Genomic DNA, 20,550 nt, shown 5'->3' with positions numbered 1-20,550 from the left:
AAATAGAAATAAAACAGGTCAAAAAGTCAAGCATTTTGTTCCTGGAGGTAGAACCAAATAGAGACACGTGAGACTCGAATGGAAATTTTATTTTAAGATATGCATGTACATGCACAATCTGAAGCAGGTAATTGGAAAATATAGATGTTTTCGAACATCATACAGCTCTTTTGATCAAATAAAAACAACAACAACAACAGACCTGGCACTGGGTTTTAAATAAGAACATGAAGGAACTAAACAGCCCGTTTCAGCTGATCATCTCAGGGCGAGGTTATCCTGAGCTGGAGGCTTTGGAGGTGAACTGAAATCAGCTCGTTTCTCACATCACAATCAGAAAAGGTGCAGCTTTATTTAGTGTCACTGCAGTCTGATTCCTGTGATTCAGACTGCTTCAGATCAAAGAAATCTTATTGCATCACAAGCTGATTACACTTCTAGGGAAGAAAAGTGAAGTTTTGGTTTACTCAAATGTTGTGTCTTTATCTTTATATTTATATATTTGGTGGGCCAAACCAAACTGTGGGTCATTTTTTGTCATGTGTAGCATTTTCCTGAGGCATATAAGTAAATATGTCTCAGGAAAACAAAAATAATTACATTTTTTCAACACTTTTTATATTTATCTGACTCATAAAAAGAATAAAATACAAAAAAATCTGCACTATACACAGAAAGTATCCCCAAGAAGGCACTGTAGGTTCAACACATATAAAATAACTTGCATCAGTCATCTGAGAAGGTTTAAGAAAAAAACACAACGCCTCGAGGTAAAATTAACCTAAAGTTTTCAAATCAAAAAGCTTCATTTGAACACAAGTAGCAAAAAAAAAATCAACAATTTTACACCAAAACTGTACATTCACGGCTGAGTTTTAAGCAGGATGAATGTGCTTGGATATAAAAAGAGGTTCTCATTGCACAAAAAAGACAATATTTTCATATAAAGCTGATGTGTTTCCTCACTTAAAAAGCTTATTTTATTATTGCAAGCTTCGCTGTTTGGTTGAATTTCAGATTCTATTGACTTATTGTTCAGATTGTGAGAAATGCTACAGTTTCATGCATTTAAGATTCAGGAAACCACTGGAGTTCACCTTTCATGGCTCTGAAACTGCAGTGGAAACCAATAAATCAACAGGCTGAGCTGCAGACAGGAGCTTGCTGAAGAGTAACTGCATGACGGTGGCTTCTTTAAAGCCACAATACTTAAAGAAAAAAGAGATATATGTTCATCATCTGTCAGGACAGTTTCCTGTCTGATCACACTGAAAAGCTTGGACCCAAAACAGGGCGTCAACTTTTAAACCAACTCTCCCAAAACACCCAGGAAAAGACATGAATCACGACTTAAACAAAAGCAATTATAATATCTTGAAGTTTAAAAATGAAAAAAAAACTACTACATCAAATGGTCCCACTAATATACTCGACGGCTCCTACCTTCAGAAATCAAGACTGGCGGCACGGCGGTGGACACGTTTCTTTGATTCGTATCAAACAAAAAAGGAAAATCAAATCTTTGCAGATAGAAATAAAAGGTTTCTTTTTTTTTAATAGCAGCTTTGTCCCTAACCAGCTTTAATATGCCTGCTCTTCGTTAGCATCAGGAAAACCGGTTCGATCTGGGATTCTGTGAAATCGTTCAGGTGTGTAGAAATTGGTCCTGACTTTGCAGCATCTCGCCGTCTTCACTGCTCCCCACCCTGCTCTGCACGCTCCTCTACGTCCAACAGGCCTGCTGCTTTAATCAACACTTAACTGACTGAAACTTCCTTTCTGCCACGAAATCAAGAGATCCAAATCATCTTTGACTTGTTCCTCCACAAATCTCTTCCCAACTTCCATCTCAGCCCTTCGTTTCAAATTTTCTACCACACCGGCTCAAAACTTGCTGCTATGACTCGGACCCTCAGCGTCCCCGACCCTCACGGGGAGCTGAAATCAGACGAGCTCGCCGTGGCGACGCAGACGAAGAGCTGCTTCAGATGTCCGTCTGGATACATCGCTTCCTCGCCGGGCTCACAGGCTGCGCAGCGGAGGTTCTGATGGCCTCCTCTGGCTCCGCGTCTGCAACAACGCTCTCCTCGCTGATGTACAGGAACATCCCGCCGCTCCTCTCTCTGGGCGAGGCGGGCGGGGACGATGACAGCAGGCGGTGGCTGTAGGCCGAGTGGGGCGGCAGATGCTCCAGGCGGTCGTGCTCCACCTCGGGTAAGGGCGTGACGGCGGAGTTATGGGCGGGGGGCTCCACCTGCGTGGGGCAGGGCGGGAGAGCCGGCTTGGAGGGCTCAGGGTCCGAGCAGCTGAGCTCGGATGAGAGGTGGCTACAGTGGGAGTCGGCCACAGAGGGGAGGCTGCCGCTCAGGGAGGGCGAATCCAGCTCGGAGGAGTTGGTGCTGCGCTGCTCCAGGAGCTGAGCGTCAACGTCTCCCTGGGTTTCATTAAGTTTTCGTCCTTCTTTGCCGCTGCTGCTACTATTTGCTCTTTTCAGAAGCTTACTTTTGCACTTCCTGCCCGCGGTGGTTGAATGGTTCTTGGACGACGGCGAGCAGCGGCCGATGTTCTGAACACAGCAGCAGCTGGAGGGACACGAGCACAGACACGCGCCGCCGCTGGCTCCTCTGACGCCGGAGGTGCTGCTGCAGCTGGCTTCATCCAGGCTGCTGCTGGCGCTGCCATGTCTCACCTTTTCCTGTTTGGACTCCAAGTCTCCCGGCGCCTCCAGGCTGTTGTCTCTGCAAAATAATGTTAAATTTAACTCGCATTAAATCATGTCAACGCTTAAGTAGAGGGCTCTTAGACCTTCTCCAGAATCAAATTCAAGTAGTTTTCAAATTTTTTAAAGGTTTTACAGCACTTTGCAGCACTGATAAAGTACTTAAATATCTGCTGAAGATACTGTCACATAAAATCAAAAGTTTCAGTGCTACAAAAAAACTTGTGTTTAATGACAGCAAACCTATTTTTAGTCTTTTACTGTGAAACTCTTCTCTTAAATCTTCAGCTCTATACATTTCTGTGCTTTTGGTATTTACAAACTCATTTAAACATGCTTTTTTTTCTTTGATATTATCGAAATTGGACTGATTTTAAGCTCAAAAAACTCCAAAATGATATCCGTGTTCACTTTGTAGAAGCTGTGCTGATAAAATCATAGAAGAAAATAAAAAGTGTGCACGTTCAGGACGGCAACTCTTAACTTTCTACGAAACACTAAATGTGTTTTTCGTCCAAACAAACACTTTGTTCAATTAAAAACGAACTGATGTCAATATCAGCTCTGCAGGCCACTTAAAATCAGTACCAGTAATACATATATTTTTATAAATAAATGCTGTATTCTATAGCTGGCTTTCTTAAGGTCATTTTAAAATGTTTGCAGCCAACCTGTTTTGGTTTCCACTGCATTAATACACAAAAACAGGCAGGCAGTTTCTATAACCCAGCAGTTCGTTACAACACGCCGAAGGCTTTCGGTACGGCCTGACAATGGATCTGCAGCCGCATGTAGTCTGAACGCTAACCTGTCCAAAGTCATGTAGGCGTTGAGGATGGATCCCGACATGGCCTTTGTGCTGGCGTTGTCGCTGATCGTCCCCAGACTGACGGTGGCCGACTCGCCACTCAGACTGCAGCGCTCCTTCTGGACATCGGCCTGCACCTCCATCCTGAAAAACAGTTATTGACCCCAAAACGGTCATTTTATGTTTGCTGTATACCTTTTTTAGAGAAGCACAACAGCGTAAAACAAAAATGACACTTGGTATATTTTGCCTAAACACCCTGTAAACAACTTAAACCCTTTCCAACCACTCGGGGCCACTGAATTACCGGTTGTAGCAGCTTCCGGACAGGCTGCCGGTGATGCTGGTCCCGGCGAGGGCTGTGGTGCTGGCATTGTCGCTCATGTTGTCCCGCTGATTGGAGCTCACGCCGCAGCGCTCCATGTGGCTCCCGCTGACGCTGAGACTCAGGCCCGTCAAACCGCCGACGCTCGCTCCGTCCCCGAGACTCGGGTTGTTGAGCCGAGTCTCCGCCACCGAGGTGGTGTCTGGGAGGAAAAAGCGGGCAGAAGGAGAGACGCTTCAGTCGGTTATGGAGCGGTTTCATTTGACAAAATAAGTCAAAGTCAGCTACGGATGAACAGTTTGGTTCTAGTTACCTAAAAAAAAACTAAACAAACTCTTAGTGTCGTGATGATGTTCTCAGAAAGGTCAAAGTCTCTGCTGTCATTCGGATCATTAATTATAGCTCTCAGTGTTGACAGTGCCTCTCTCACACTCAACATCTCCAGGGAAACCAAACCAAGCTCGACCTCAAACAAACACTCCACATCACCAAACACGCCCAAATATTTGTCTGCGTCTGACATAACCTTCGGCAACCCGATGAGCACTCCTGCGTGCCACGGAACACAAACATGGACGTTATGTGCGAGTGTAAACACATTCTAAAACATTTTGTACAACCCCGCTAAATACAGTAGCTACTGGTGTTTTCAAAACACACAGCAAGCTAATTGCAACACTTATGGTGGAAAACAAACAAGTTAGATGAGTTCTGATGCCTCAAATCACTATTTGCTGGTTTATAAATTTATTTTTTTGCTTGTGGTTATCTGGAAATCTTTGGAATAGTTTGTTTTTTTTGCACAGTTTCTTTAAAATAGTTAAGAGCTTCTCACCTGTGGCTGCTGCTCCGGTGCCTACGTTGTCATTTTCATCATCAAACTCGATTCGCACCCCTTTGCCGTTGCCAGCAGACACTCCACAACCTCCGCTCCGGCACAAAGAGATTGGGACGACGCCGTACACGTAAGCAAGCATGATGGGAACGCCAATACCTACACCACATACGAGAAAAGGCTGAGCTCAAAACTTAAAGTTGAATTCTATTACCAAGCTTTGCTTTAATATCTGATCTAAAACTACGTTGAACTCCTTTTTAATTACCCAGTTAGGAGAGAAATAATGCAGCAAAGCATGAAAGGATGAAAGCTGTTTTCTCTTACCAACAGTGACCGCAGCAACAACAGGAGACACAACCACTGACAGCGTCACACCGCCAGCTATCACCAAGTTCCTCTTGTGCTTGGAGATGTCCTTGCCTTCGTAGCGATTGTGAATCTGACGGGACAGATTGTTGAGCAGAGTTAGCTGGAGAAATCGGAGACGACATGAAGTGTTTTGTGCTGTAGATGCTATTATCCCAGTATTGTAGAACATACAAACTGGATTTCTTACAATAAAACCATGTATAATAAACGTTCCCGTGGTGGCTGGACTCCATGCAGGTCTTTGTTTACTGTGTGCTCAGAGATGCTCTAATGATGTCGTTTTAACAAACCAGCCAGAACATTTCTTTTGAAAATAAGCATAGCTGCCTTTTTTTTTTACCACCACCTCAAATAGTCCTTAAGCTTGACACACTTTGAGTTTTGACCTCAGAGCTTCTGGTACTTATTGCTGCATGAAGGACGCTCTCACCCTTCTGCCCACGTAGACCGGGATGCCGATGAGCATCGCTGGGATGGCGATGCCGGCAATGAGGGCGATGCCCACAGGCGCCCCCACCAGTGTGCCGAGCTGCCAGAGAATCTTCTTCTTCCTGCTCCAAGGCTTCTTCCCCCAGAAGGTGCACCCCGATGGACTGAGGGGGACACGAAGAAACAGGTGGTCTCTGTTACTGATATATTACTGCTGGAAAAAAAAACTCCTTTCACCTTGTCCTTGAAAACATCTACGTACTTTAAAAGCAGCCTTTCAGCTGTTAGATAAATGAAAATGGATATTGTGGGTTAAAATACTCAAAAGCTCTGCAGTGTTGAGGTGCAAACAAGAAAACCTGGAGAGGTTTGGAAGCAGTGAGGCAGACAAGCTCACTGCCTGATTGGACCTTATTAGTCAGGACTTTAATAATTGAACTGTTGTCCAAAATAACTTAAAAACCAGAAATGCAAAGAACGTTTTAATAAGGTAACGGGGTAAGTTGAGGACAGAACCAACAATAAAATGAAAGAATAACCAGTCTGTCATCTGAGCTGATCTCTAATCTTCTATTCATTCGGAATAAAGGACTAAACAATTATCCTCCTACTTCTTGTTTCCATCACTGAAAACATGGACAATGTCTGTGAATAATCAGGCTTCTGGCATAAAAAACTAATCTGAAAAAATGTAACTTTAAATAGTTTTTTTTTTTTTTTTTTATTCCTGTGCTCTCATTAAACCTTTTATAAACGCTGAGCAGGCAACTTTTCAGGCAGACTTTAAGATTCTTTCTTATGTTTTAAAAACACAATGGATTAAATAAATAAAAACACTGACTTCTGGGGAAACTGACCACCTAACCACAAGATTAAAACAGTGAACAGTAACGCTGCTGTGCCACTCGACTCCGTCATGTTTGACTCACCTTAAGTAGTGCAGGTCGGAGATTTCCTTCATGCAGAGCCAACAAAACTCACAGCCGCAGACGGCGCAGGTCATGTGATTACAGCTTCCATCGTTCATCTTGATGATGTACGCAGAGCAGCGAGGGCAAGGCTTGATGTCGTCACCTTGAGTCGACGGATGGAAGAGGAATGATTACTTGTGCTGTAATTATTCAAAACGTACAGGGCCTTAAATCTGGTTAAACTGTGAAGCAGACTCTTCTTCTCTTTTACAAAGCTGGACCGAGGCTGCAGACTCGTCAGCGGGGTCAGACTGGATACAGAATCACTCAGGGGAGGGTCCCTGTTTGTGCCAAGCGGCTGATCCACGTATTACCGCAGATTATGGATGAAACTTTACATTTCAGATGGTTTACTGTGATGTTTCTGAATGATCAATTTACTGAAAGACTGGTAAATTCCCAGTCGTGCCGTCCACGCTGCAGTAACCCTCTGGCATGTTTGCAATCACAATGGCGATAAGTTTAAAAATGTCATGGGTGTGCTGAGGGTGTAAACACGAGGAGAACAAGTCCGGTCGGTTCTGATCGCAGTAGTAAACCTGAGTTACCTGCTGCTCCACTCTCTTGGCTGTAGCTGAGGGAGGACGACCTGAAACCCCTCAGCCGGAGGCTCTGGGCCCTCTGCTGCCGCGCCGTGTCGCATGTCTGGTTGGGGTGCCACAGCTGCTTGCAGTGGTAGCAGAACTCCGTCCCGCAGCCGTCGCGCCCGCAGGTGATCTTTGGGCAGCTGGCGCAGCCGAACGCAATGACTGCATAACTGGGAGAGGAAAAATATAGAAAGACGCTTATTAACTAGGTACGGGATGAGAGAAAACACAGGCTAAGATCGTCAGTCATCTTTAACATTAAGAGCTGTGTTACAGCCGTATACTAGATGTTTTATTATTTCTGGGAGACTACGTGTAACCGTCACCAGTCATTAAAATGGTTTAATTGAGAGCCGATTCTGAGAAGGAAGTGGCACGACCGGGGCGAGTTCCACGAACTGTTTTGTTAAAAGCCTAATAAAACTCAGCAGCAGTAATTTGAATACCAAGATAAACACAGAGCGAATACGTTCATTTTCCCATGTGGGTTTGTTTTTTTGTTTGCTCACCTAAAAGATTGGTGAGACGCTAATAATTATTCTAACGTAAGCGGATAAATCAGACTTCCGCATCCCTCCGCAGCTCAACATCTCAGCTTATCTCAGGAACACCAGGAACAGATGATACAGGAGAAACAAACACTGACGTACAAACCGGACATTGTGGAGCAGATTCTTCTAATCTGCTGAAAAACTGGGATCATCCTTATTTATAAATGTAATTCTGCTGATTTTTAAAGAGAATTAAAAGGAAAGGTCAGCGACGACTCTTCAAAATTAACATTCAGGTTAAGTTTCCATAACTGACAAATGATGGCAAAGTTTTTTGATTTTGTTGGAATGAAAATAAACTAAACTTGACCCTAAAGGTGAGGTAGAACTTTCTTTCCATGGCGAATGCCCACACAGCAAAAACACTAAAGCAACAATTTTTGTTTTTTAAGATAAACTGAGATAATTGTGCTAACCTGCATTTATTAAACACATATGTTAATTAATAGTAGACAGAAATAGTTTTTTTTTCCCAAGTAAGCTAAAACTCAGGTGTTTATTCAACCAATAAAGTTCACTTTAACCCATAAAACTGGAGTTAAGCTCTTTCAGATTAAATTATAAGTTAAAGTCACAGGTTTATACACATATTCTCAGGTTTCCCCACTTTTTTTAGGAGGAAGTTAAAAAGACAAACATTATTTATAAAAACAAAAGTGAGACCGTTTAAAAGAACTTGTGGGAAAAAATAGAATAATTATCCTGTTGTATTTTGCAAGATACTGTAACTTAAATTGTCATAAAACAAGAAAAAATAAATAAATTATAATCACAGTTTCTAGGCTCCATCAGTGGGTAAACTGGTGGCAAACTGTAAAAGTTAAAAACCAGATGGGAGATTTTAAGATGGACATTTTGGCACCTTTACTACTCCGTGTTTTACCACAAACATTTCAGTAAAATGGTCTAATTTTAACTCCTACTCTGTTTATTCAACAGAAGTCCCACATTTTGAAAGAGTTTGATGCACCTGAGACCCAGACAGGTGATTGTTTGTGATAACGCAGGACGGTCACGTTGTTAAAGTGCTTCTACTTGCAGGCTGAGATCGATATCAGTGTGACGAGTGGGACGCTGCTGAGCGGAGACGAACGCAGTCATGTTACAGAATATAAGACAAACAGTGTTTGAAACTTTCTAAAGAAAACCAACCCTTTTAAATTGGACTCAAATCCAGAAAACGTGCCCTGATATCTGACTTTTCAGTGCAAACACTGAGTGTTTATTTAGAAACCAGGCTCATGTCAAACTCTGTAGTTGTGGTCGAAGCACACAGGTCCACTGCGTGCTGCACGCTGGGCTGCAAGAATGGTCACAGCTCAATTTTACCTCCAAGCTAAAGAAACCCAAGAGGTTTGAAAACAACAGCAATTTGTGGATAAAAAAAAAACCCCAGCGGAGATTAACCGACTGTAATGGTCTGTAGCACAATTATCGGCTCATTCTCCATCCTTCTACGGTCTCGGAAAGTTGTGTTTATCAGAAATTACGTCAACGACCGTCACCAGGGGAGTTTTACAGGATGTAAACAAGATACTGTCAGCAATGGAAAAAGATTTAACTGTCCCATCTTAGAAAAACGCATTTACCCTTTTAGCACCATAATAATAGTCTTTCTTGTCTATTTTTGTCAATAATTGTGTCAAAAAACGCCCTATGTGTAAATACACATGCGCCGCGGAGTCACTGGTGATCCCCGTGGCTTAAAAAGGGTTACAGACATTATTTCTGGTGGAAAAAAGGTATGAGGCCACACTTAAGAACACATTTATCCTGCAGTTCCTTCATACTAAAGGCAACTGCAAATAAATCTTAGTTTTGATGAGAACTGACATCCTGTAAAACATCTTCCTAGATAAAAACAAACTGAGGAAAATACTGCTGATACAAGACGGAAAAGCAAAAGATTATATTTTACTTAAAGTTTCTTACATTAATCTGAACTTGTACTTTGTTGTATTACTTTGTACTCTACACTGATCACCGGTCACATCCTTTTATAATCCTCCAATTTATATTTTATCCCAAATCACAAGGGGAAAAATGATACTTTAAGGCTTTGATTTTTACCAAAAGTTGATAAAATTAAATTAAGATCTGCTATAACTGTAGGAAAATACTGTATGTGTTAGTTTCACTGTAAAGCCAGACAAATTTAATCAGCATACAGATAATTTATCTTTTTATGTAACGCATGAAGAGCATTTTCACATTTGGCAAACTGAGCTGCTGAGCTAACCAACAAAGACAACAATTATATAATATTAGAGCGAGCGTCACCCTGTGAACAGTTCGGCTGTGAGCCCAGACGGGGTTACAAAAAGCAACATTATTCCTATGGATAACGGCGGGGACGTGTCAATGACACAAAGCCACGAGAAGCAGCTGGAATTACACATCCAGGATCTGACGTAAAGAAAACGCAGACTCCTGAGCGGCGTGCAGCAGGTGAGACCTGGCAACCGAGTGACCGGGGCGAGCACAGCGTTCGTCACAACTCGGCCTCCTGTGAGCAAACTGTCGAGTCCGAACAAACAAGACCCTGAACTGACCTCAGCTCTGTACACTGAGCGCCACGCGAAGAGGAAAAACTCACTGCAAGAAACAACACAGCTAAAAAAAAACACTTTTTAAACCCTACTTTTGGTTAAAGGTTTCCTGAGTTCACAATAATCCATTTCTTTCCTAAGTTAAGTACAAATTTTAACTCGTTTACCTTTTAATTCCATCTATAGATTGGTTTTAATTTGTGTGGTGCCCTTTCTTTTACACTCCTCATATTTTGAATTGTGAATATCTGATTAAAGAGAGCTTCATTAGCAGAAACAGTTTAAGGTTTTGGTGATATTCATCGTCGACGGGCAGCTGATACCAACTTTATTACTTTTAATTATAATCACACAAACTTCACTAGACGTAAACATAAAGAGCAAACAAAAACTGTGCCAGTGATTAAGTCTGTGTATTGTGATTAGAAAGCAACTTATAGTCTTATTTTATTACTGCGTTGTATTTCTGTAACATGTCAAAGGGACTGCAGATGCTGTAATCTGGTACAGCGCACCAAATGGTGACATTTATGTTTAAGTTGTCCCTTTTTAAAATAAAGTTCATTACATAATCACGTTCAGTAACAGAAAATGCTCCCAGTTTCCAACAAAAGGAGAAACTAACGTGAACAAGCACTTCTCGAATGTCTTTGGATGACTCATTCAACAAAGTAAAACAGGTTTATTATACAACAACGAAGAGTTATTTTTAACTTTGACACCAGCAGAGAAGCTGGAGTTTCACAGAGCCAGCTTACAGCCTTGAAGTCTTTGTGTTATTTTTAGGCATGTGTGGAAGTAAAGAACTAAAAACTAAATTTTTGACAAAAGTAAAAATCGGCTCAGTGCCGTAGATCAAATTTCGGATTTGGTAATAAAGTGTTTTCTCAAAATATGATGTTTAAAATGCCTTCCAACCCTTCAGCTGCAATAAAATTCTTTTTTATCAAGCTGAATTAGTACCAAATTTATAATATAAAACAAAGGATTTCTGTAATTTATTTTCGATCTACAGCTCCTGTTCTTACCCGCAGTCGGGGGCGGGGCACCAGCGGCAGTCAGGTTCGGACACCAGCCACCTCCTCAGCATGAACTCCTCATACTTCTCCATGAGGGCCCGGTCTCCCAGGATCATCTGGATGTCGTGGGGATTGAAGCGCTCCGAGCACTCGGGACAGCTGATGTTGACGCGCGACTCTGAGATTTCGATGCGCAGATACTGACGCAGGCAGTCCGCGCAGGAGCGGTGGTGGCAGGTCATGATGTCCGGGAAGTGGTCCCGCGTGTGGCGCAGCAGGCACAGGGGGCACTCCAGGAGCTCGGACGATGACCCCGGACCCGGACCCGGCCCCGACGACGTCGACGCAACATCTGGTGGCGGCTGGCTGAAGGTTCTGTCGTGGCTAGTCTCGGGCTGCACGGTTTCAACACTGACGACGCTGTCCGCTCCGGCCCCTGGCTGCAGAGCCCTCGACTTGCGTTTGGAGTCACGGTCGGGTCTGCATCGCCGTCCAAAGAGTGAGTGGAGGGACAGACGCCGCCTTTTGGGATTCTTTCTAACCGAGGGGAGGCTAACAGAGGAGGCGGCGGAGTGAAGGTCTCGCTCCGAGCCCGTGCTGCCATGATGCTGCTGATGCAGGCTGCTCATTGCACCAGGTAAGGTGCCACCGGCGCGTCAATTACCAATTACCACATGAAGACAGGAGATGAGGGACGATGAAAGGGAGGGAAGGAGGTAATGAGACCTCACGACGAGAACTGGGCTGCTCTCAACTTGACACAGTGGCAGAAACGACGTAAAGGAGCTCTGCGAGTCAGTGCTTGGCTTAAATCACAGTGGTCGAGGTTCTGTTTAAGTCGAGACGCAGAAGGTTGGACGTAGGACACAAGCCTGCAAGGACACAGAACACAGAAAAGGATCAGCTGCTGTAGCAAAGCAGAACGCATTAACTTTCAATGTTTTCCTGCACAAACAGAAGCCTTTGGAAACAACCTTTGTCTCTTCAGAATGCAGAAAAACAAATAAACTAGCGAGGCTGTGGCCTCTGTGTTTGTACCAATATTCAGGTAAATACTTCCCGCAGTGTGTGTGTTACTGAGCTCTGACCAAAACAGACAAAATTCTGTGTTTCTACAATAAATTTTAGGCGTGTCCACAGCTGTGTCACCAAGACTGAAGTGCTTCCACTCCTCATACAGATTGAAAAAACATCTTAGAGATAACTCAGCAGTTTGGACAACGTGGATGATATATTTTTAAACTGTTTCACTAAATTAAACCAAAGAAGCACACGTTTTTGAACTGTTTTACTTACAACCGATGTGAAAAAAATCAAACACAACGCCGTCGAGCGACACATGCTGCTGTAAGTGCTTCCATTTTATTGACCGACCCCATCTAAACAGATTTACATGTTCTGGATAAACATTTTTCTGCTTAGCACTGACATTTTAAGATTTTAATTGATCTACGAAGCAGACTAAAATAACTCAAAGTGCCTCTCTGGTTGCATTCCAGCAGGAGAATCAATCCCGAACGTCAACAGTGGCAGCTGATATGATGATGTATAAACGACAGTCTCGAGAAAGCCCGAAACCAATTAGAGAGTAAGATACGATCGCTGTAACCCGCTTCGCTCGACAAGATTGAGTCTGCAGTGATGTAGAGGAGAACTGAACAGACGGTGGTGTTTTACCAGTTTCTTATTTGCACATTTCTTTAATAAATAATCTCCAATTTCTGACTGACATTAAAGCAAGATACAGCAACTTAGTGCTGGGCCATATGACGATAGAAAAGTGTCCATCGTGCTACGTGTCTTCTATCGTCTCTATCATTCCTAACATCATTTTATCAATTATTCATACAAATATTTCAGGCTACGACGAATGTATTAGTGTTGTCACTTTGCATACACTCAGTTTATATAAGTGATAGATAAGAATAATAAATAACTACTTCTCAAAGAAGCTCAGGATAGTGGTTTTGCAACATGCTTTACGGCATTTAACTCACGAGTGCTGAAAGATGGAGCCGCATGAAGTATTAAACCCGGGGTCGTAACAAGTGGAGACAGCTACGCAGGCAGCCCAAGATGAAGGACTTTTACCAGAACGAGGCGGTACGTCTGTGATTTGGTTCCATTTTGGGTTCAAGAAGTCCGACACGGAGCAGACAACGTTAATTTGCAAACTCCGCTACAAGACCGATTCCTCGTCCGACGCCAAGCGCAACGAACCTCTTCTGTCGCTTAAAGAAGAACCATGAGAAAGAATACAAGACAATCCAAAAAGCGCGAGGGTCAAGCAAGTTGTAAAAGAGCCGGGGAAAGCTGTGAAAAGAAATAATGGAGTCATGTGTTGTCATTTCATACACATATATTGCTGCGCTAAAACGCAGCATTTCTCATTTGTGAAAGTTCAGTTAAACGTCACTTTGAAGTAAAGTTTGAAAAAAGTAAGCAATGATATTATTCTGTCATATTTATCATAGAACAACTGAAAACACACCTAATTGTGGTATATCGTGATATATCGTTATCGTGATATAAAATAGTCCATATCACCCAGCACTACAGAAACTGATGACTGTTCACGTTTCCTTCAGATTCGATGTGCCCAAAAAGGCACCGCCGCAGAATTATTCGAAACATTTGACACTCTTCAAGCTGTTTGTGGCCGCAGCGCGCTCAGAGCCAAGTCTTGTTTATCATTAGGAACTAATTTCAAGAAAATCCCTCTGGGAGCCGAACTGTGACTCATTAAAAAAAATCCACTGCAAATCCCAACTGAGGCAGCAGTTTTTGTTTGCAAACCTTTGAACCTCAGCCCGACAGGCTGCGGTTTTCTTACCCTCGAGATGGCAAAGTAAGCTGAGGTCAACTGACTGGTGCTCGCTTTAGCTGTAAAAACATGTTTTTAGCTGCAAGCCACATCTAAACGCTGCAATGACTCCATTCATTTCGGCGATGACTTTACTTCGTTTTGCTTTTTGAGGACGCTGTGGGCCGAATAACATAATGCACTGGACTGTCTCTGTGAGGGAAGTACAGTAAATGTTTTCAGCACAAAGCTCTGAAAAAAAAGAGGCACAAATCCTTTTCAGCTATTCCGCCTGATGAGAAGGAATATTATCACACAGAAATGGCCTGGAAACACACAGATCACATTTAAGGATCATTTTTATGCCTAATATAAATTACAAACCATCTTGCATGGCTTATTGGAGCTGAATATGATCAACAATCTGACCTTACAAGGCGTAGATACAATAAATTTAATGTATTTATTTGGATATTTTTAACAAAAACGGCCAACGATCTCTATGGCAACTCAAAATGTCTTTAAATTCATTTTTGTTATTAACAAATTTATTTCTATCAGACATTTATTTCTATCAGACAGATGATGAGTAAGGTTATCAATCACCTGACGCCATCCTGTTAGATGAGCCAAGCTTTAGGAATCATGAATCATGATTTAAATGAACTAAAACACAACTCACACATGCTCAGGATGACAGATGTTTGCTTCTGTTTAAAGACTTAATCTTAGAAAGTCAGGCAGATTCTTCTTACATCATCCCATAATTAAATTTTATCTTATGACGACAGTGAGTAAGCTCAAAGAAAAAGCCATCTCGCATTAAGCTACTGGAACGGCAGCCAGATTGCAAAGAAAAATGTGTTTTACTTGCTGGTTTTCTACATTTAAGATCTATTTGAAGCATTATAGGGCAAGAACGCCAACTCCAGAGCCATCCTCGAGTGTCTCAGGGATGTAATGTAGCACCAACAGGAGCAGCCTCGAAGGCAACTCTTCACCTCAAGGCTTAGCTACCAACTTAAGTGATGCTTTAACGTTATAATTCAACATTATAACAAAGTGGGGTGACGTGTTGGGTAAACCAAACATTTAGGGTAAGCAAGAGGAAATTTTAACAAGACAGAAAAGCAATTTCGACCCACCCACAAGTCGATGTGAAATCACACTCGGGTGGCATAATTAAACTGGAAAATCCTGCCTATGCAACGCAGAAAGACTGAGTGGGACTTTCCATCTGGCTGAGGTCAGTGCATGAGTGCGTTTTTCAGTTCAGTGGCTCAAGGGGGGGAAAATCACATGCAAACACAGCTCACACACTGGGACGGTGTCCCAGTTCTCCAGACGAGTCTCTCTGAAAGGGGCCTGCTGAACAGCTTCAAGCTTCTGACGGCTTTTTTAAAGGAAATCGCAAATTTGACATCAGCTTCAAGCTCCGCGGGCACCGTGATCAGGCAGAAACCATAAGCCTTCTGGTGGAGGCATGTCAAAATGAGGTCACACTGTAATTTGTGTCAAAATGAAGAGGGGAAAATAGTAATAATATGGCTCACTTAAAGCAGTAGTGGTAATGGTTTTAGCAAGTTCAGTACTTTGGTGCCGCAGAGAAATAACACGCTGGCTCCTGCGTTGAAAAGGGGCGAAATAATCCCAGGCTCTGCTCATCTGTAATTTTGAAAAGAGACAATTAGGCGCAGAACAAAATTGCAATGGAAAATTTAACGTTACCGCTCCGTGTGCACTTGAATGTGAAAAATTTTTCCTCCTAAAGACCTACTTTCCCTTTTTTGGCACTATTTAAAACGCCCTCCAGAGAATGCGGCCAATTAAAACGCCATTACTGAAAACTAACATTAACATTCTTCCACAGGGTTTTTTTTTCTTTCCCCCAAACATTCAACTTCCAAGGTAAATAAAAGCGCAGCAGCCTAAATTCAAACCAGGCAACATCAAACACGCTCTCACTGAAAATTCGGCTCATTTGCTGAAGAATTCAAACACAAATATATAACTTTAGTCATAAAACTTCAGAACAAACCAGAGATTTGTGTCGTATTCTTAAATTTAATCAAAGTGGCAGCAGTGATTTTTTTAACAAATGTCAATTTATCTTGACATTTCAGTAAAATCTCAATTTGTTTGGATTTTTTTAAGAGTCCCACAGGCCGTAAATAGTGACATCTGAAAAAAGAAACCAAATAATAATCAGCCACAGTAACAAAGTTCACAAGGCAAAGAGAAGCCAAGATGATTTAATATGACATTAGCTCTACTTGTTCAGCAGAACTGACTTGTTTTTAACTCCAAACTAACATCTGCTGCCACACTTTTCATAATGAAGACATTTATTAGGCCCTTCTGCAGTCTAGACAAATGTCACAACAGTCCTTTCGTTATAACAGAAAAACGGTCACCACAGCTTTGTCATTTCCTCCACGATGACTTGAATGTTCATCAGTCTACTTCTTCTATTTTGTGACTAACCTGAGACACGTCAGGCCTCAATCGTTGCCTCATTCGCTGTATTATATACACATTTATTAGTATTTTATTAATATGCTGTTTTGAGGCAGTTGTAAAACCTGTGAGAATAATTCTTGTTGTGTTTCTAAATGTTTCAGTCTAAATTATATTTTCTAAAATGATAAAAGTATGGATTTATTTGCCAGTTTGTTATAAATACCTTCTTACGCAAACAGAGATCTGCATCTCGGTCTGGAAAGGACCGGATAAAATGGTCGTCGGCTGTGTTTATCACGTACAGTGAATTCCGACTGCATTCCAAGTTGAGGATTTCCTGACGATGACAATGCATCCAGCTTTTATGGCTTTGGACCAAAGGACAGCCCATTAACTTTATGAAAAGCTATTTTTTAATAGAAATTTGTTTACTTAACGCATTGAGAGACTGTCAAAGCCGCCTGTGCAGTACATTGTAGATCGCTCAGCACTCCTCAGGTGCACATTTAAGTAAGCCAGCACCTTAGTAAATCTTGAAATAGCTTAATATTTGCCTTGTAAACCAAAATATCTATCATTCAACAGAGAGAAAGGCAGTCATGCCCAGCTTGTCTTATTTACCAAACAATACAGATTACAGCGAGCAACGCAGGGTACTTTTCCACCACACACCACGATGAGCCTTATTTGTCAAGTCGGTGCAATAAATAAGCAGCATCGCTCACGACATGCTATAAAAAGGATTTATCGTGCCAGCAGTGACATCAGATTCATCTCTATTTAGCAACGTGGAGACAGCAAATAGAAGAGGATTCTCTGATAAGCGTTTGGACCTGAGAGATGAGAGGAAACACAACGACACAAAAGAAAATCAGCAGGATTCTGACAAGAGTGATGAAACAGAGAAGTCACATAAAGGAAAGATGTTTGATGTTCTGAGTAAAAAAAAACCCCTGAAGGCTCATTTTAGGTGGAAAAATAATCCTCTTTTTTTTGTATTTCCTACTTTTAGAACAACATATTTCGTTCCTACGTCAAGTCTGACAAATAAGACACAAGTTAAACTATAATACAAATAAACAGGTTAAAGTCAGGCGCAATCCCAAAGTTGTTATTAGTTTATAAAGGAACTTTAACTGGTAGCAAGGTTACCATGTGGTGACCTCCTTCAGACCTTCCTTTCAGACCCCCTTTTTAAACCTTTAAATTAAGTGATATATCAAGTTGAGCTCTTTATCTGTGTAAAAACAGTTACCAGGCCTGTCCCTTGATTTGAAAGTGTTACTTCTCTATGTCACATTGATTTAAAACTTACTGTGTTTTTTATTCTTCTTATCTATGCTTACTAAAAAAACAATAATAAAGAAATATGTCATGTGTTTCATAATTTTAACAGTTTCCAGGACAGATGGAAACTTCTCCTGGCTCAGTTTATGTAGTCCCACCACCTCTGACACCAATCCTTTATCTAAGTAAGTAAAGTTTATTTATTAAGCGCCTTTCACAGACAAAACTATCACAAGGTGCTGTACAAAAACGCAATTAAATAACTAGTGCCAATAAATAAAGTAAAATATGACAATAAGAACACACAATGAAAATAAAACATTAAACAGAAAGCCTGTTAAAAGAGTCAACTAAACGTAGCTGTATTTGTTTGTGTTTTCTTCAGGTTGTTGGCCAGTTAGATGTTTTTGTTTAAGGACAAAAATAACATTTCAGAGTCAGAGCCAGTCACAGGCAAATCAGATCTGATCCTCACAGAACCGAAAGGTATATTTCCAGAGAACGCAACATTGACTTATGTTTTTATTTCGATGAATGCGCTTTAATAAAAGTGCCTCTGTGTGAGATTTCTGTGGCAACTGAAATTAAATGATACAGAATTCTAATTTAAAGGTAACACATAGATTTGCATCCTCTGATCGGCCTCTGGTTGCTCATAAATCATCAGCGAGCTGGCCACATCATGATGACGTGAGAATTCACTGATGAAGCTGAAATCACAGAACCAGTGCAGGCATGGTGGGAAGCTCAGCTGTGTTCACGTGGAGCGCTTTGAGTGCCCCACGTAAAATGTGTGTCAGACGTCTCTCCTTCTAAATCTCAAAACCAGCTGCTGTTCAGACCGTCTGTCATTCACTGCTGTGAATTGTTTAAAATTAAACATCATGAGCCTTTAGAAGGAAGTAAAACCAGCCCATAAAGCCAATGAGAAGATTATGACCATAAGAATCGTGATTTTTTTATCAAGTCAAGTCATTGCAAAAAACAATATATTTGTTCCTGTTCCTTTAATGACGCTGACAGTTTTAGATTATTAGTTTCAATGATCTCTTTTTGTCATAAATGTGACAAAAAAAACCTACAGACTTCTTGGGTTCTACTTTTTCCATTTGGGTTACAATAAAACTGAGCTCAACTGAGTTAATGACAACAATGTGAGTAAATTAGTGGCAAAATTTAGTCTTTCAGTATCGGTCTCATAATTATTTGATGGAAGCTTTCATGCAAAAGGATCAGCAAACATTTTGTAACAAGCTGATACTGAAGATGGCCTGAATTAATCAAAGTATTAAAAGGAAGTACCATACAACAGATATGCTATCTTATCTGTAAACAATGATATAGATTGACAATAGGTACAATGTTAAATAAGTGTTTCCATTCAATGAAAAATGCAGATGTTCAGAAGGAGGATAGAAACTGATGCCTATCTGATGGTCGACTTCTGTATAAACGTAAAAACTAAGCAAGAATGAAAGCAATGCCATGATGAAACATTTTACATCACAAAAAACAGCAATCAGTTCCGAGAAGCCTGAAAATATCAGCCTGGTGTTTATCTAATCAGCACGATTATTGTATGGCAGCACGAGTTGGAGAAAGCTGATATAAATGTGTTATTGCGTCTTTATAAACTTTAAACAACGAGCTAAAAACACAAATGTTAACCAGAATGTGGCTTGCTCGAGCATTATTAACAACATTAAGACCACTAATATGACACACCAGAACGTGAAAGTCAAATAATCGGATTATAGGGGCAAAAAGGGACACATTTTGTTTACACTCCCCAGCTCGATAAGCGATGTTAGCATGCTAGCTCCGACTAACTTTAATCGCCCCGAGAGTCGCCGCTGCTGACCAGCTGTGTCCACAAGTGAACGATTAAATCCACTTCCTGGTTTTCTCATGTTACTTTTAACCATTTTACGGCAATATTTGCCATTTTACCCCGATCTGAATTTGAGTTTAAACAGGAAAATGTTCAAGCTAACAAAGCTAGCTTCTGAACAGCTCCCGAATAGAGAGAGGAGAAGGAAGTTCTGAACGTGTGGGACATTTAACTACATTTTTATCTGAGTTTGGCCTTAAAAACCTATTCTAATAAACACTTACCGCCATGTTCCCTCTCGTTTCCAGTTACTTCACAATAGAAGAGCACACTGTCGTCTCCATTTCAAAGAAAGACGTGGTAGGAAATATGTAACACAAAACTTCAGCCCGGGGTACATTCCCCCGGAATGTGCTGCCCGTCAAGACGGAACACGAAACAAAATAAAAGCCAAACTTCCGGTTTTAAAACCTACGCTTTTCAAAACAAAAGACGTGTTTTTTTTTGTTTGTTTGTTTGTTTGTTTACAGGCATATAAAATACTTATATTGTTTATGAACCTATACACTAAACACGGATGGAACAATATTAAAGTATCAAACTTTAAAATTAACACTAAAAAATATTTGATACCAATATCAGTACGACAAGGAAAACAATTAATTAGGTAATATAAAAATGGTTAATGAACTGCTCCAAAATAATTTTCCCCCCTCTATCAGCCTTTAAAGTACTAAAGAGAATACTAAAACACTAAATATTTTTTAAAATATTTCATCCTGACAAACCTAACACAAGGCCTTTTTTTACCACTAACAAAACAAATTTGCATGACTAAAATCCTTGTTTTTGCTTTTTTTAATTGACACAGAGGGAAGTTGTGAAGTTAAAAGGTTTATCTAACAAAATGCCTAATTAATAAACATGTTATTATTAATTTATTTGAAATAAAACAGAAGCCTGATATTCCTTTTTTGTCTAAAGTGTTTGTTTCTACAACATTT

The 20,550-nt window shown here is 41.1% G+C and overlaps 1 protein-coding gene across 3 annotated transcripts; it reads right to left on the bottom strand.

The window, feature by feature from the left end:
• Nucleotides 1-68: 68 nt before the first annotated feature.
• On the bottom strand, nucleotides 69-19,967 carry LOC108241765 (E3 ubiquitin-protein ligase RNF19A-like). Of its 3 annotated transcripts, none has more exons than XM_017426183.3 (11): nucleotides 19,831-19,961; nucleotides 15,522-15,633; nucleotides 11,175-12,037; nucleotides 7,008-7,216; nucleotides 6,418-6,562; nucleotides 5,490-5,652; nucleotides 5,015-5,129; nucleotides 4,688-4,846; nucleotides 3,835-4,054; nucleotides 3,528-3,671; nucleotides 69-2,738 (listed from the first exon to the last, which is right to left on the bottom strand). In XM_017426183.3, exons 3-11 carry the CDS (start codon nucleotides 11,792-11,794, stop codon nucleotides 1,985-1,987), a joined length of 2,529 nt encoding a protein of 842 aa, XP_017281672.1. In that variant the 5' UTR covers nucleotides 11,795-12,037; nucleotides 15,522-15,633; nucleotides 19,831-19,961; the 3' UTR covers nucleotides 69-1,984. The 3 variants fall into 3 exon arrangements, with proteins under 3 accessions (XP_017281672.1, XP_017281679.1, XP_017281662.1); XM_017426190.3 differs by having other exon boundaries at nucleotides 15,561-15,633; XM_017426173.3 differs by lacking the exon at nucleotides 15,522-15,633 and having other exon boundaries at nucleotides 19,831-19,967.
• Nucleotides 19,968-20,550: the final 583 nt, after the last annotated feature.

The sequence above is a fragment of the Kryptolebias marmoratus genome, linkage group LG5 (assembly GCF_001649575.2).
Source record: "Kryptolebias marmoratus isolate JLee-2015 linkage group LG5, ASM164957v2, whole genome shotgun sequence".
Classification (NCBI taxonomy): domain Eukaryota; kingdom Metazoa; phylum Chordata; class Actinopteri; order Cyprinodontiformes; family Rivulidae; genus Kryptolebias; species Kryptolebias marmoratus.
Note: the sequence above shows the minus strand (reverse complement) of the source record. Positions and strands in the feature narration are given on the sequence as shown.

What these genes read in the sequence shown, in the direction of transcription:
- LOC108241765 (XM_017426173.3), bottom strand. Translation starts at nt 11,794, where the DNA reads ATGAGCAGCCTGCATCAGCAGCATCATGGCAGCACGGGCTCGGAGCGA. An exon ending in CGGTCTACGTGGGCAGAAGG is followed by an intron (nt 5,130 to 5,489) that starts GTGAGAGCGTCC and finishes CTGTCCCGTCAG; the next exon opens with ATTCACAATCGCTACGAAGG. An exon ending in CACCGGAGCAGCAGCCACAG is followed by an intron (nt 4,055 to 4,687) that starts GTGAGAAGCTCT and finishes TTTTCCTCCCAG; the next exon opens with ACACCACCTCGGTGGCGGAG.